A 14,761-nucleotide genomic window follows, 5' to 3' on the forward strand; every position below is an offset into this window, starting at 1 on the left:
GTGGTGGCGGCGATATCATGCCGAGGGAGTGCTATAGCCTCCAGGTAGCTCATGCTCTGGAGAAAAGAAGCCGTAATGGAACGACGGGGCCTCTGGGATCAGGCGTTGGGAGGGGACAGGGTGGTTATTAAGAGCGTGCTCTTCACAAGCAGGGGGGCGGTTAATACGAAGCAATGGCAGACACACGTGGCAAGACCAGGCCAGTGAGCTCGAGGAACGGGAGACGCTCCAGGGATGCCCGAGAGCCAGAGGATGCAGGAATTGAACAAGCCTAGAGTGGATTATGCAGGGTGGCCCGGAGGCACACGCTTTGGAGCCAGATCGCCTGGGTTCAAGTTCCGTCCCTACCTCAGCAACCTGGGGCAAGTTACCCAACCCAGTTGTCCCACCAGGAGCGTAGAGAACGTAGCACCTGCCTCCCAGTGGCTGCAGGATGGAATGAGTTAAGGCGTGTAAACTACTCGGAAGAGCACGTGGGCAGTAGTAAGTACACTTGGTCGTTGTTAGCTCTCGTTATACTTGGAATCCCTTAAATGCTTAAAGAAAAGAGGTTAAAATTAGAATTCCTGTCTAGACTATTCGTTTGTGAGCCGCAACAGTACCCTGAGCCTGAATGACTTTGGTCACAGCCTCATATGCATCGCTGAGTCGATGTCCTTTTCCGACCTCCCCTAAAAAGCAGGGGATAGTCCCACTGAGTGAGTTCATACATGCAAAATGTTGGAACTTAATAAACACTCAAAAATATTGGTGGTTTCTGGGGCGCCTGGGTGGCTTAGTCGGTTAAGTGTCCGACTTTCCCTTAGGTCATGATCTCGCGGTTCGTGGGTTCGAGCCCCGCGTCGGGCTCTGTGCTGACTGCCAGCTCAGAGCCTGGAGCCTGTTTCAGTCTGTGACTCCCTCTCTCTGACCCTTCCCTGCTCACGTTGTCTCTCTCTCCTAGAAATAAATAAAAGATTAAAAAAATTAAAAAAAAATATTGGTGGTTTCTGTTGTCATATAATTCTTTTGCATCATAATGCAAGGCAGGCTAGAGGTGTCCCATCAATGCTCAACCATTAGAACATTCTCTTTTCTTTCCTCTTGATGCCCTTGTCAGGATGACCCAGTAAGAGGGTTACCCCGGCCTCATAACCTGAAGTGGGAAGTACTCCCCTCCCTCTCTCTTCTCTGGAAGCGTTTGTGTCAGATGTGTGTCCCTTATGTGTTAAATGTTTGGTAGAATTACCATTGAAGCCAGCAAGCCTTAGAGGAACTTTTTCTGCAAGAAGGTTTTTAATGATTGATTCCATTTCTTGAATAGATACTGAAACATTCAGCTTTTCTCTTTCCTTTTCTGATAGTTGGAGATGTTGTGCTTTCCGAGGAGCTTTCCTGTTTCCTCTAAGTTATCAAACTTATTGATATAAAATTGTTCATACAATCCCTTTATTATCCTTTGGAAACTGTAAGATTGGATTAGTTTATGAGGCAGGGGGGCCCATGATGGGATTATAGCCTGTGGAAAAAGCGAGCTTTCTGCACGCACGCATCCAGCACGGACCAGGTGAGGACACAAGGAGATGGCCATCTGTAAGCCAGGAGGAGAGTTGTCACCAGGACCCACATTTCCTGGCACCTTGATCTTCAATTTTCTAGCTTCCAGGAGAAAGTCCGTTAGGATGTGTAAGGATTAGAATGTGCACAGCCATCTCCACTGGCGCTCACCATTCTTCACGTGCCAGTAGCCTCTTACTGAGCCTGGGAAGCTCTGCACCAGTGCGTTCCCTCACTGTACGTGGGGCAGGCTGGACGTGCTGGCGAGTTACCGCTCCAGGAGCAGCCTTCAACCAGTGACGGCCAGGACTTGGCAGGTGAAAAGCTAGCTTCCTTGCCTCCCAGGAAGGCAGCTCTAAAGCATGAGCTGCACTCTCTCCCACGATCCCCCATCAAGATCGAGCCCCAACTGCCCACAGGGTTCATCTTCTCATTAAAACACTGTCTGTATTGGTTTCCTTCTGTTTCACTTCCCTGTTGCCTTTCCAGAACTTTCTGGGATCCTCTGCCAAGTAAACTATCTTCAGTCTCATGCTCACTTCAGGGTCTACTTCTAAAACCATGGAGTATTTCATTTCATCCTCAGCAATCCTATAAAATGGACAGACGTTGCTTCCCCATTGCATAGTCGAGCCATATGAGGCTCAGGTGATGTTATCCGCTCAAGGTCAAAGCTCTGGGCGCTCACCCTCTGCACAGACTCCCCGCGGAACGTGCCCGGATGGGCGCTGCCCCAGGATCTCTTCTCGCCCTGCGGCCTGGGGCTCCGCTGACCCTCCTGACCTGCGTCTCCCCCCTGCAGGAAGGCCGCTGCCTGTTTGTCATCCTGCTCATGGCAGTGTACTGGTGCACGGAGGCCCTGCCCCTCTCGGTGACGGCCCTCTTGCCCATCGTCCTCTTCCCCTTCTTGGGCATCCTGCCCTCCAACAAGGTGTGCCCCCAGTACTTCCTGGACACCAACTTCCTCTTCCTCAGCGGTCTGATCATGGCCACCGCCATTGAGGAGTGGAACCTGCACCGGAGAATCGCCCTCAAGGTCCTGATGCTCGTTGGGGTCCAGCCAGCCAGGTAAGAGGAACCATATTCCTTGGAGCCCAAACCCACCCTTCCCGGTCCGGTCTGGTCACCCGGGTCAACGAGCTCATCATGTCCCACCTTCCATTTACTCTTTCATTCCCCGGACATTCTGTAAGCCAGACACAGGGCTAGTCCCCGGGGCGGGCAGGCCTCAAGAGTGCATGAGCATCACCTGGGGAGGCCAGGTGCAATGCCTGTCCCGGGCCCCACCGCAGGGGCTGGAGTCCAGTAGTGTTAGAGATGGCCATTTTAGCGGTGTGGCTCAGACTGCTCGGGGCTGAGTCCCGCCTTTCCTGCTCTGGGAAACGACTTCACTCCTCTCTCTTTGCCTGTAAAGTGAAGATATAATAGCTTAGACAGTAAATCTTGGCCACCGTCATCCTACTTTGCTATGTAATAGCCCAGATGCCAAGGCTGGTGGGGAATGGGGCACAAGATGGTCTTGGAGACGTAGGGTGGCAGGGCCTCAGCCTCCCAGGCTAGGGTTTGAACTTTCATTCTCAGAGAATTAAATGACCTTTAAAATGGGTGGCTCTGTTGGTTAAGTGTCCAGCTTGGGCTCAGGTCATGATGTCACGGTTCATGAGTTCGAGCCCCGTGTCGGGCTCTGTGCTGACAGCTCGGAGCCTGGAGCCTGCTTCCGATTCTGTGTCTCCCTCTCTGTCTGCCCCTCCCCCACTCTCATTCTGTCTGTCTCTCTCTCTCTGTCTCTCAAAAATAAATAAATAAATAGATAGATAGATAAATAATAAATAAATATTAAAATGTTTTAAAATAGGGTTTCACTGTTCTTTTAATCTTTGTTTTTCTTTGCGATTTATCCCATCTTAAGGACTCCTTGCTAGAATAATATTTTGAAATGTATAAATTACACAACACATAGGATTGAAAAACACAACAACCACAGCAAAGTGCAGTTATCCAAGTAGAGTTTTAAAAACACACACATTTGTGAAATAGTCCCATATGCACTCCTTTACAGTAAATAATAAGACCTAGCAACTGACCTAATACCAACTACGGTTCTGAGACTGTGTTGAGTGTCAGTTGTATTCCAAGGTGTTCGCGACTGGTATAGCATGATATGCAACTAACCTGTGATCTCAATTGGTGACCAAGTCCCAGGCACTTTCAACACTATTGAACTTTGTTGCCTTTGTCTATCCCCAAAGGAAATACTTAATTACTAATAGATATTAATAAAATCAAAATGCACTCCCCCCCATTTCTATCCTGAATTATATCCACGCTGGTTATGAATCTCTGCTTTAAAGAGTTCTACGGTGGGGAATGACATGACCAGATTTGCGTTAAAAAACAAAACTAAACAATTCCTCTAGGCTGCTGTGTGGAGAGCAGAAAAGGAGTGAGAAATGGATGCAGCCTAGTTAGGAGAGCGTTCTGGGTGTCCAGACGAAGCATGGTGACAGCTTTGACTGGGGGGATGGCAGTGGAGATGAGTTTTGAGAACTCTGGTTGATAAAATCAATGGGGGTAGTGGTTAGGGTAAAGAAGGTTCTAGATAGCTCCTAGGTTTCTAGTATCGACTCTGTGTCAAGCACTCTATCCCACTCTAGCTGTGTTTCCTCCTGCCTGTGGGAGAGAGTCTATCTATAGAAGTGATACCAATGTGAAGTGCAATTCCAACTCAAGGGGCACACGTGTGGGAGCCCACAGGAGAGGTAAGGGGTAGACTTCTTCATGGAGCAGGTTACATTTGACCTTGAAAATGGGTAGGGCTGCTATCAAGCATATGATAAAGTCAGAACAATGAAAACGGTATGACCCTAGTCCAGAAATAGATTTTTAAATGCTGGATAAGTATTCTAGAAAGCCTAAATCAGTAGAAGAAGGAAAGGATTATTCAATAAATGGTGAAGGTTGGAATAATTGGCTTATTCTTTGAAGAAAAAAAATGACTTAGATCTTACTTTATACTATCCATCTAAACAAATTCCAGGTGGATTAAGAGTTCAAGGTAAAGAAAAAAGATCATGGACCTTGGATTCCTGTTGGTGGGAGGGGCCAAGCAATGGCAGGCAGGCTGGAGATCAGGGCCTGTCTGGGTGTGCTGGTGAGTTCAGGGCAGTCTAGCAGGTGCCTTGTAGGAGCGGGAGGGGAAGAGGGAGAGGAGGCTGGGGAAGACGGTTTGGGGGGATGTGGTGGATGCTCTTGGTGCCAAACCAAGGCAATTTTATTCTGCAATGGAAGCCATCAAGGACTGGGGGACAAAGGAGAGAATATTTCAAGGCTGGGGTGTCGTTGGGCCATTTTGCCTTACGTACCCCTGGCCAGTTCACTTAAACGTGTGGAATCAGTTTCCTTAGACCCGAGATAAGGCTGGCAAATGGATCTGGCCCCCGCTTGGTCGCCTGAATTGTCCTTACTGGGACTTAGCTTTCCATCTGTAAAACAAGCAGGCAGGACTCCTCCCAACATGGGACCAGAGGACCTCCTGGGCCCCCTTCTGGATGTGTCTCTAACTCTGTCTGTCCCCAGGCTCATCCTGGGAATGATGGTGACCACCTCCTTCCTGTCCATGTGGCTGAGCAACACCGCCTCCACTGCCATGATGCTGCCCATCGCCAGCGCCATCCTGAAAAGCCTCTTTGGCCAGGATACTCGGAAGGACCTCAGCCAGCAGGGTGAAGAGAACTCAGGTGAGGCTGTGCAAAGGCACTGGGGCAGCCCCCACCAGTGTGCAAGAGGGGGAGCAGAGTGTCCAAAAGTTGCAGGGGACAGTGACGTGAATGCACTTACCGAGCATACACTATATGCCAAGTGTTTAAATAATAATAATAATAACTGAAAATTAGCTACGTCAAACCTTGATACCTTGTTTTTGTAATTGCATTTATTGAGTGCTTACTATGAACTGAGTGATGAGTTCAACACATTGCCTACCTTATCTCTTATCTCTCAAATAGCCTTATGAAGTAGGTAGTATACTTAAGCCTGGCTTTAGAACATTTGAAGAGATGCTCAGTATCACTGATACCCAGAGAAATGCAAATTGAAATAACAACAAGGTATACTTCAATGAGACTGACAAAAATAAGAAAGCTAGTTTCCACATAACACCCAGTGCTCATCCCCACAAGTGCCCTCCTCCATGCCCATCNCTTGAGGAACCTCCACCCTGTTTTCCAGAAGGGCTGCACCCGTTTACATTCCCACCAACAGTGTAGGAGGGTGCCCGTGTCTCCACATCCTCGCCAGCATCTAGAGTCCTCTGATTTGCTCTGGGTCAGCCTTTCTTAAAGGAATTCTGCAAATAGACAATCAGGTTAAATGTGCCCAGATCCTGTAACCCAGTTGTTTTGCTCCTGGAGGCACGTGCCAAAGGAATTCTGACGCAGGTCCCTGAAGGGGACAGTGTTGACAGCATTCACTGCTGCGTTCTCCGTGGTGGGGTGAGTTAGTAGCCACGTGAACGCAATCCCCAGTGAAGGGGAAGGTAAAGTGTGTCCTCTTGCGCACCATGCTGCTTTTAGAAGCAAAAAAAATGAGTTCTAGAAATGGATCTCACAAAAACACGTTGTGATTGAGAGAAGCCACAATGAGATCTAGAAGGCAGTACCATTATGTAAATTAAAATGTCACGCAAGGGGCCAGTTTGTAAGAACAGAAGCGAACGAGAAACTACAGATGAAATGCATCAGCGTGGTTGCTCTGGGAAGGATAGGAGTGGAAAATGGGAACCAAAGGGACTAAATAAGGAAATAAATAGGGGCGCCTGGGGGGCTCCGTTGGTTAAGCATCCGACTTCAGCTCAGGTCAAGATCTCACAGTTCGTGGATTCAAGCCCCTCACTGGGCTCTGTGCTGACAGCTCAGAGCCTGGAGCCTGTTTCAGATTCTCTGTCTCCCTCTCTCTCTGCTTCCCCCACCCCCGCTTGTGCTCTGTGTGTGTGTGTCTCTCTCAAAAATAAACATTTTTAAATGTTTTAAATAAATTTAAAAAAAAAGAAAACTTATTCTGTAAGTGACCAGATAGTAAATATTTTAGGCTTTGCTGGCCACACCATCACAGCTGCTCAAACCTCTGTCCTTGCAGAGAGAAAGCATCCACAGATAATATGTAAATAAGTGGGCGTGGCTGGGTTCCGATGAAATTTTATTTACGGGTGCTGAAATTACAATTTTATGTAATTTTTATATCACGAAGTATTATGCTTCTACTGACTTTCTCCAGCCATTTTAAAATGTAAAAACCATCCTCGGGGCACCTAGGTGGCTCAGTTGGTTAAGCGTCTGACTTCGGCTCAGGTCACAATCTCGCTGTTTGTGAGTTTGAGCCCCGGGTCCGGCTCTGTGCTGACAGCTCGGAGCCTGGAGCCTGCTTCAGATTCTGGGTCTCCCTCTCTCTCTGTGCCCCCACCCCCACCCCGGTGCTCTGTCTCTCTCAGTCTCTGAAAAATAAATAAACGTTAAAACAAATTTTTTTAATGTAAAACCCATTCTCAGTTGGCAGGCAGCGGGCCAGAGTCAGCCCACAGGCCATAGTCTGCTCACCTCCAGAGCTTCATTGGTTTTCAGACTGTCTCCTTTGGATGTTGGGGCTTCAAGAGAACCGCCTCAGGGTCACCCTGGAATGGCAACAAGCCGTGGAGACCCGGCTCCTTCTTCCACTTCCGCCCCGGCTTCCCCACTTTATCTGTTTTATACACTTGGCTTCCAAGTAACAATCACCGACATTTACTGAGCACTTACTTCATGTCAGGGCTCTCCTTGGGGGCCTTACCTCTGGATAAGGTAGAGCCAGCATTGACCCCATTTAGAAGATCGGAAATTGAGGAAAAAATGTAAGAAAAGAGGATAAAGGAGCCTTTCATGGTCACACAGTTGCAAAACAGCGGCTCTGGTATTTTGAATCTAGACTGGCTGACTTCAGAGCCTGGACTCTTACCCTCTGCTATTCTGTCTTGTACACAAGATTTTTTTTTTCCCAAGAGTTTAGTGGCCAGAAAAAAAAAGTTTGAGAGCCATATCCTTCATTATAAAGATGAAAAAAACCTGAGACCCAGGAAAGGGAAAGGACTTGCCTAGAGTCACACACAGTGTTGAGTACAAGGCGAAATCCAGAACCTTCTCCCGTATGCTGCAGGATGTCGGGAGGTAGGAGACCCTGGGAAGCTGGGCCAGATGCCTCCTTTCACAAGCGGTAGGATCAGAGAGCAGGATTGATTAATGATCAGCCCTAAGTCCTAGAACAAGGCTAATTCCAGTGCAAAGAGAGATGTTCCCTTTCACCTAGTCTCTGTGCACTGTGCTGGTGACCGGATGTGAGGACGGTGGGGGAGGGAGTGGAGACCGTTAGTGGGCCAGGGCAGGGGTGAGGAGGCTCCTGGGAGATCTGGGTCCATGAGGGACCCCAGAGCAACGATGATGATAATATGAGCTCTCACTTCTGCAAACCCACCGTATGCCAGACGTGGTGCTGTATTTTTCATACCCGTTTGCTCATTTAATGTTTATAACATTTTACAGACGAAGACACTGAGGCTCAGGGAGGCAAAATGATTTGCTCCAAGCAATGTGGTGAGTTAGTTGCTGAGCTCTGTCTGGATCTAGAATCTATGATTGTAGGCACCAATGAAGAGCAGGACGGGCCTGGGGCGGAGCTCACTGGACAAGACCCAGCGGGTCCTCAGTCTTGGAGGGCAGCCCTGATGCTTCCTTTCAGTTTCTTTACCCAGTTCAGCTTCCTGCACTGGCTGAGGGACCAAGGGGCCACATGCGTGGTGACTTCTCCAACACCTAATACATGTGTTCTCATTAGACCCGCTGCTACAGCCCCCCAGGGCTGGCCCTATCATCATACCCATTTTACAGAGGGGAAAACTGATGCGCAAAGTAATGAAGTATTTGCCCAGTGTCCCTCAGCCAGGAGGGGGTCCCTCTGACTTTGGAATCTGAACCCCACCACTTTTTCCTTCCTTTTCTCTGCCCCAATATTTGGCTAGCTTGCCATCCTTCAAGGTAACATCATTCAAAAAGCAACCTTTTAGGCTGGGCTAAGCATCGCCCTCCTCCTTCGCTCCGCATCCACGAGACCTGGAGCGGGGAAAGGCCTTTCTGAAGCTCTTTTCTCGTCTGTGAAATGAGGACACCTCCCATTTCGTACGGATCGTTGTGAGGCTGGCATGAGATATGAGAGCCTGGCGCGTAGGATGTGGTTAATACATGGGACTTGTATAAAAACCATTGTAAGATTTCCAGGAATACGGAGAAGCAGGTGATAAGACCCTACATCTTGGTGCACCTTTAAGTTTCCTTGAACCTCTAGTGGAGAGGGATTTGTCTGGACTCCGAGCTCCATGGCAGCTTGCGTCAACCTTTCCCATTGCCATGAATGACCTATGCTGGTAGAGTCTTGTTCACCTAGAACACTGTATAGTACATAGTAGGTGTTCAGTAAAGGTGTGGAATTGATGAATAAATGACTGAATGGATCTGTTACGTCACTGTCCTTTTTAAGTTTTTATTTACTTATTTTGGGAAAGAGAGAGAGAGCATGCAGAAGGGGGCAGAGAGAGAGAGAGACAGAGAAAGAGAATCCCAAGCAGGCTCTACACTCTCAGCGCAGAGCCCAGTGCGGAACTCGATCTCACCAACTGTGAGATCGTGACCTGAGCTGAAGTCAAGAGTTGGTTGCTTAACCGACCGAGCCACCCAGGCGCCCCAGTTACATGGCTGTTCCAGACCTCAGTTTCTTCCTCCATAAAATGGGGTCTTAAAACCTATGACCCAGACTGTTGCAAGTGCTAAATGAATTAATGGATGCCAACCTGCTCTAGCTTGGGGGGCTTTGCTAAAGGTACCAGATTAGATACAAGAAGTATTTCCTGAGTGTCCCAAACTCCAAGAACATGCCATTCACACCATTAGCAGTGCCAGGTCAGACCTGCTGAGAGCCAGGTGGGTGCTGTCGGAGATGGAGGGATAGATTCAAGAGGCCGGGAATCAGCGGTCCCAGGAACAAGCCCGACTCTGCCACGGGCCCATTGGTTCGTCTTGACCCAGGCTGTAACCTGCCTTCTTGGGCCTCAGTTTCCCTGGATGTAAAGAGGAGGGGAGCAACGGCCAGGCTCTCCCAGGCTTTTCTGAGGCTGCTCCCAGGATTACAAGCTGGAGACTTCTCTGTGTGCCTCAGGGATTGGTGTTATTTCAACAAGACCTTACATAAGTGCCAAGCTCCTGACCAGCCGGCCACTTTGGAGACTTTGTCCCACTGGCCCGTTTTTTCGTGGTCACCTAGATCACTGTGGTCACAGGTAGCACCAGAGTGGACTCTGGGAAATAGTAAAGAACATTCAACATCTTGGGTTTTTTTGTTGTTGTTGTTTTGTTTTTTATCAACTGCATCTTCATTATGTTTTTGATCATCGTGATTATGAGGGAAATGACGCCTGGCATACAATTCTTGCATCCTACTAACTTGTATAAAGAAGTAAAACTCCTCCTTCCTCATCTTACAGGCTACTGACAATTGCAGTTTACTGTTGTATGTGCGCAGCTTTCCCTCCCATTGGGGGCCCCCTCCCCAGCTCCGTTGCTGATAGCAACCAGCTTCTGTAGATGAGTGACAGGGGCCAGGTGGGGACTGGGGCAAACTGGTGAACACAAGGCGTGGGCAGCCTCTGGGGCCGAAGTTTCCCCACCTATGACTTTAGGTGAGGGTTTTCAACCCTGGCTGAGCCAAAGAATGAACTGCTGAGCTTTTAAAATGTACTGAATGGGGCGCCTCGGTGGCTCAGTCGGTTAAGCGTCTGACTTCGGCTCAGGTCATGATCCCACCATTCGTGGGTTCGAGCCCCACGTCGGGCTCTATGCTGATCGCTAGCTCAGAGCCTGGAGCCTGTTTCGGATTCTGTGTCTCCCTCTGTCTCTGACCCTCCCATGCTCACTCTGTCTCTCTCTCTCTCAGAAATAAATAAAACATTAAAAAAAAAAATCATTCCCTATCTTAAAAAAAAAATGTACTGAAGCCCTGGCCCCACTTCCAAGCCGCTAAATCAGGGCAGGGGCCTGGACACTTCTAGGAAATTCTGCCATTCCTCCACGGGTGCCCAGAGCTGCCTTGGGTTGTGCTTGAGATGTTAGCGAGCTCTGCTGAGGTCTGATGCCGTGTGACAGCTGTGGTCCCAACCCGGGTGGGAAGTGAAGGGTACAGAGGAAGGCAGAGGTGAGTTGGGGCTGGGGAGTGTCCTGGGTCCAAGTTCTTCATGTCTGGTCTTCCCCGGGGGAGCAACTTTGGCCACCAGCATCGATGTCCTAATAATAGCCTTCACTTCCTGCTTCAATGCTGTGGCCTCTGGCCTCGCTCATTGGATGTGAGCGATTTTTCCATCAGAGCAGCCCTGGAACCCTCATCCTGGGGCCCAGGGTGAGCCTATCCGCATTCAGCTGGCGATCAGCAGGACCAGCCTTAGTAAAATGGCAGCTCCCATGGACCCCACACCTTCTAAATACCTACAGGGAAAGAACAGCCTGGAGCGGAGAGGGGAAGGGACTTCTTCCCCATGCCACTTAGTGAAACAGGGAAGGAGCTGGGACTGGAGTCCACACCCTTCCTCCCAAACACACATCTGCAGTTAAACAGCTGGAGTTTATTCTTGTGGCCACAGTGAGAGAGAGCCCATGCCACCGGCAGCCACGATGACATCCGTCAGTGGCATTAGAAAGGACCTCTCAGGGGCTGTGGGCTTTGGCTGAAGCATCTGTGGGGATCTAAGGAACCTTGCTCTAGATCGAATAACGTCAGAAATCAGGGGCAATTCTACGGGTAAAGAAGTGGCAAGAGAGGGTATGCATGGCATCTTGTGGTGGCAAGTGGCTCTGTGCTAAGAAGTGTCCTTACGTTGTCTCATTTCATCAAGTCTCAGAGAGCGAGTCTGTCTGATGTTGGCGAATGTATAAGATTATGTAGCTCCAACCTGAGAACTCAAGGCAAATCTGGGCCAGACCAGTTCCTGATGACAGGGGCCGCTTTCTTACTCTTTCTCAAGAGGAACCCACATTAACTAAATCCTTGCTAGGGCTCAGATTCCCGTTACATTCTTCCAGTTGGGGTCTGGTAAACTTTGGCTCACTGAATCTAGCCCACTGTCTGGTGTGTGTGTGTGTGTGTGTGTGTGTGCGCGCGCAACCTATATGAGCTGAGCATAGACTTTATATTTTTAAATGGTTGAATAAATCAAAAGAATATTTTGTGACATGTGAGCATTATGTGAACTTCAAATTTCCAGGGTCTAAAAATGAAGGTTTAGCCATACGTGTTCATTTATGTATTGTCTACGGCCATTTCATGGCAGAGTTGAGTACCACAGAGACTGTATGGTCCCCCAAAACTAAGATATTTACTATCTGGTCCTTTACAGAAGAAATTTATCAATCCCTGCTTTATTTATTTGTTTTTTTTTATGTTTATTTATTTTTGAGAGAGAGAGAGAAAGAGAGTGAGCTGGGGGGGAGCAGAGAGAGAGAGGGAGACACAGAATCCGAAGCAGGCTCCAGGCTCTGAGCTGTCAGCACAGAGCTCAATGCAGGGCTCAAACCCACGAGCCATGAGATCATGACCTGAGCCCAAATCAGACGCTTAACTGACTGAGCCACCCAGGCGCCCTGCCAATCCCTGTTTTAAATGGTGCCTTAGTGCCTTCAGTCTGCTATAACAAAACTACCATGGGCTGGGTATTTATTTCTCATAGTTCTGGAGGCTGGGAAGTCCAAGATCAAGGTGCCAGCAAATTTGTCTGGTGAGGGACTGTTTCTTGATTTATACATGCCCGTCTTCTTTCTGTGTCCACACACAGTGGAAGAGACAAGGGAACTCTGTGGGGCATCTTTTATCTTTTTATTATTTTAAAGTTGTTTTTAATGTTTATGTAGTTTTGAGAGATAGAGACAGAGCATGAGCAGGGGAGGGTCAGAGAGAGGGGGAGACACAGAATCTGAAGCAGGCTCCAGGCTCTGAGCCGTCAGCACAGAGCACAATGCAGGGCTCAAACTCGGGATGGCGAGATCATGACCTAGACTGAAGTCAGATGCTCACCCACTGAGCCACCCAGGCGCCCAGACATCTTTAAGGGCACTAATCCCATTCATGAGGACTCTGCGCTTATTATATAATCACCTCCCAAAGGTCCCACCTCCTAATACCATCTCAGTGGGGATCAAGTTTCAACGTATGAATCTGTGGGAGATGCAAGCACTCCGTCTATAGCAAATGGGTCAATGCCTTAATCCTCTTGACAATTCCAGAATTACTACTCACATTTTGTGAATTAAAGAACTAAGGCACAGCCAGATTCAGAGGTTTATGTAAACCAAGGTTTCTCGACTTCAGCACTATGACATTTTGGGTAGGATGCATGACTTTGCTGGGGGGCGGGGCTGACTTGTCCATAGTAGGATGTTTAGCAGCGCTCCTGGCCTCTACCCACTAAATGCCAGCAACACTCCCCCACCCCTACTTCCACTCCCAGTTATGATGACCGAAAATGTCTCCAGACATTGCCCAATGTCTCCTGGAGGCAGAATCGGCCTCAGCTGGGAACCGCTGATATAAGGTTACATAGTTAAGTGATGGATTTGTGATTTGAACCCAGAACCCAGTGCTCAGCCATGGTCACACCCTCAATGCCCAGGGATAGGTTCTTTTGTTCTTGGTGACAGTTTCAGCTGCAGAAAGTTTTAACTCCTTCAATTGTTCTTGTCTCCAAAACACTATTGAAGGCTTCTGGGGAGACTGACCTATTAGGCAAGAAATGTCTTTAAAAGGAAGTCAGATCCTGTCCTGACTCCCTTCTGCTCAAACCCTCCCCTGGCTCTGCTCACATCTGACTCTGAGTAAAAAGCCAAAGTCCTTACTGAGAGTCCCAAGACCTCTGCATGACCCAGCCCACCTCCTGACCCCCTCACCCCTGCCCCTTCTCTCACCTCACCTCCTGCCACCCTCTTCCTTACTCATGCCCCTCCAGCCCCAGCTCCACTGCTCTCCCTTCTTCTCCACATACCAGATACATTCTCCCTCAGGGCCTTTGCACTTGCTTCTGCTGTTGCTTAGAGTTCTCTTTCCATGGCTCTTCCTTTGGCTCCTTTTGTTCTTTTTCTTTTTCTTTTTTTTTCCTCTTGGCTCCTTTCATCCTTGAAGTCTCAAATCGGCTGCCATCAGCTCATGGTGTCTGCTCGGCTGACCTGATCACAGTAGCTCACCTCCTCCCCTCCGGACTCTGCAATCACTCTCCATCACATCACCCACTTTTCTTTCCTCCATCTCTGCCTGAGATATTCTGTATTCACTGATTGTCTCCCCTTCTAGAATATAACCTTCATGGGAACCGAGGGCTTGTCCTATATTATTCACTGTGTACTGCAAACTCATAGCACATAGTAGGTGCTCAGGAAACACTGAATGAATCAATGAATGAATGGGAGAGCGGGGTGACTGATCCACTACTTATAGTTAGTTAGTCTTTCCCAAACATCCCATTGCCAATGGTGAGTCTAGACTTGGGTCACTGGTTGTCTAGAGGACTTGCAGCTTAACCCCTGCCCACAGGCCAGGGCCATCTCCAAATATGAACAGGTGGGAAAGAAGGATGGAATTTCGAGTGCCTTTTTAAAAAGTGCAATTACAGGGTGCCTGGGTGGCTCAGTCGGTTAAGCGTCCAACTTCGGCTCAGGTCATGATCTCATTGTTCGTGGGTTCGAGCCCTATGTCGGGCTCTGTGCTGACAGCCAGCTCAGAGCTTGGAGACTGTTTCCAATTCTGTGTCTCCCTCTCCCTCTGACCCTCCCCTGTTCACGCTGCCTCTCTCTCTGTCTCTAAGAAATAAATAAATTTAAAAAAAAGTTTTAAATAAAAAAAATAAAAAATAAAAAGTGCAATTATGGGGCGCCTCGGTGGCTCAGTCGGTTAACCGTCTGACTTCGGTTCAGGTCACGATCTCGCGGTTTGTGGGTTCGAGCCCCGCATCGGGCTCTGTGCTGACAGCTAGCTCGGAGCCTGGAGCCTGCTTCAGATTCTGTGCCTCCCTCTCTCTCTGACCCTCCCCTGCTCACGCTGTCTCTCTCTCTCAGAAATAAATAAAACATTAAAAAAAATTTTTTTTTTAAAGTGCAATTACCAGTATCAGAGGGGG

At 48.6% G+C, this 14,761-nt stretch overlaps 1 protein-coding gene across 2 annotated transcripts in view; it reads left to right on the top strand.

Annotated features, from left to right (window-relative positions):
* The window catches only part of SLC13A3 (solute carrier family 13 member 3), a 75,018-nt gene that overhangs the window by 23,657 nt on the left and 36,600 nt on the right, over positions 1–14,761 (top strand). For both annotated transcript variants that reach the window (XM_077766139.1, XM_077766147.1), the window contains exons 2-3: positions 2,339–2,604; positions 5,113–5,273. In XM_077766139.1, the coding sequence (XP_077622265.1) occupies positions 2,339–2,604; positions 5,113–5,273 (427 nt within the window). The remainder of the gene's footprint in view (positions 1–2,338; positions 2,605–5,112; positions 5,274–14,761) is intronic.

Source organism: Crocuta crocuta, unplaced genomic scaffold, assembly GCF_008692635.1.
Source record: "Crocuta crocuta isolate KB4526 unplaced genomic scaffold, BGI_CrCroc_1.0 scaffold71, whole genome shotgun sequence".
In the NCBI taxonomy this organism is placed as follows: Eukaryota; Metazoa; Chordata; class Mammalia; order Carnivora; family Hyaenidae; genus Crocuta; species Crocuta crocuta.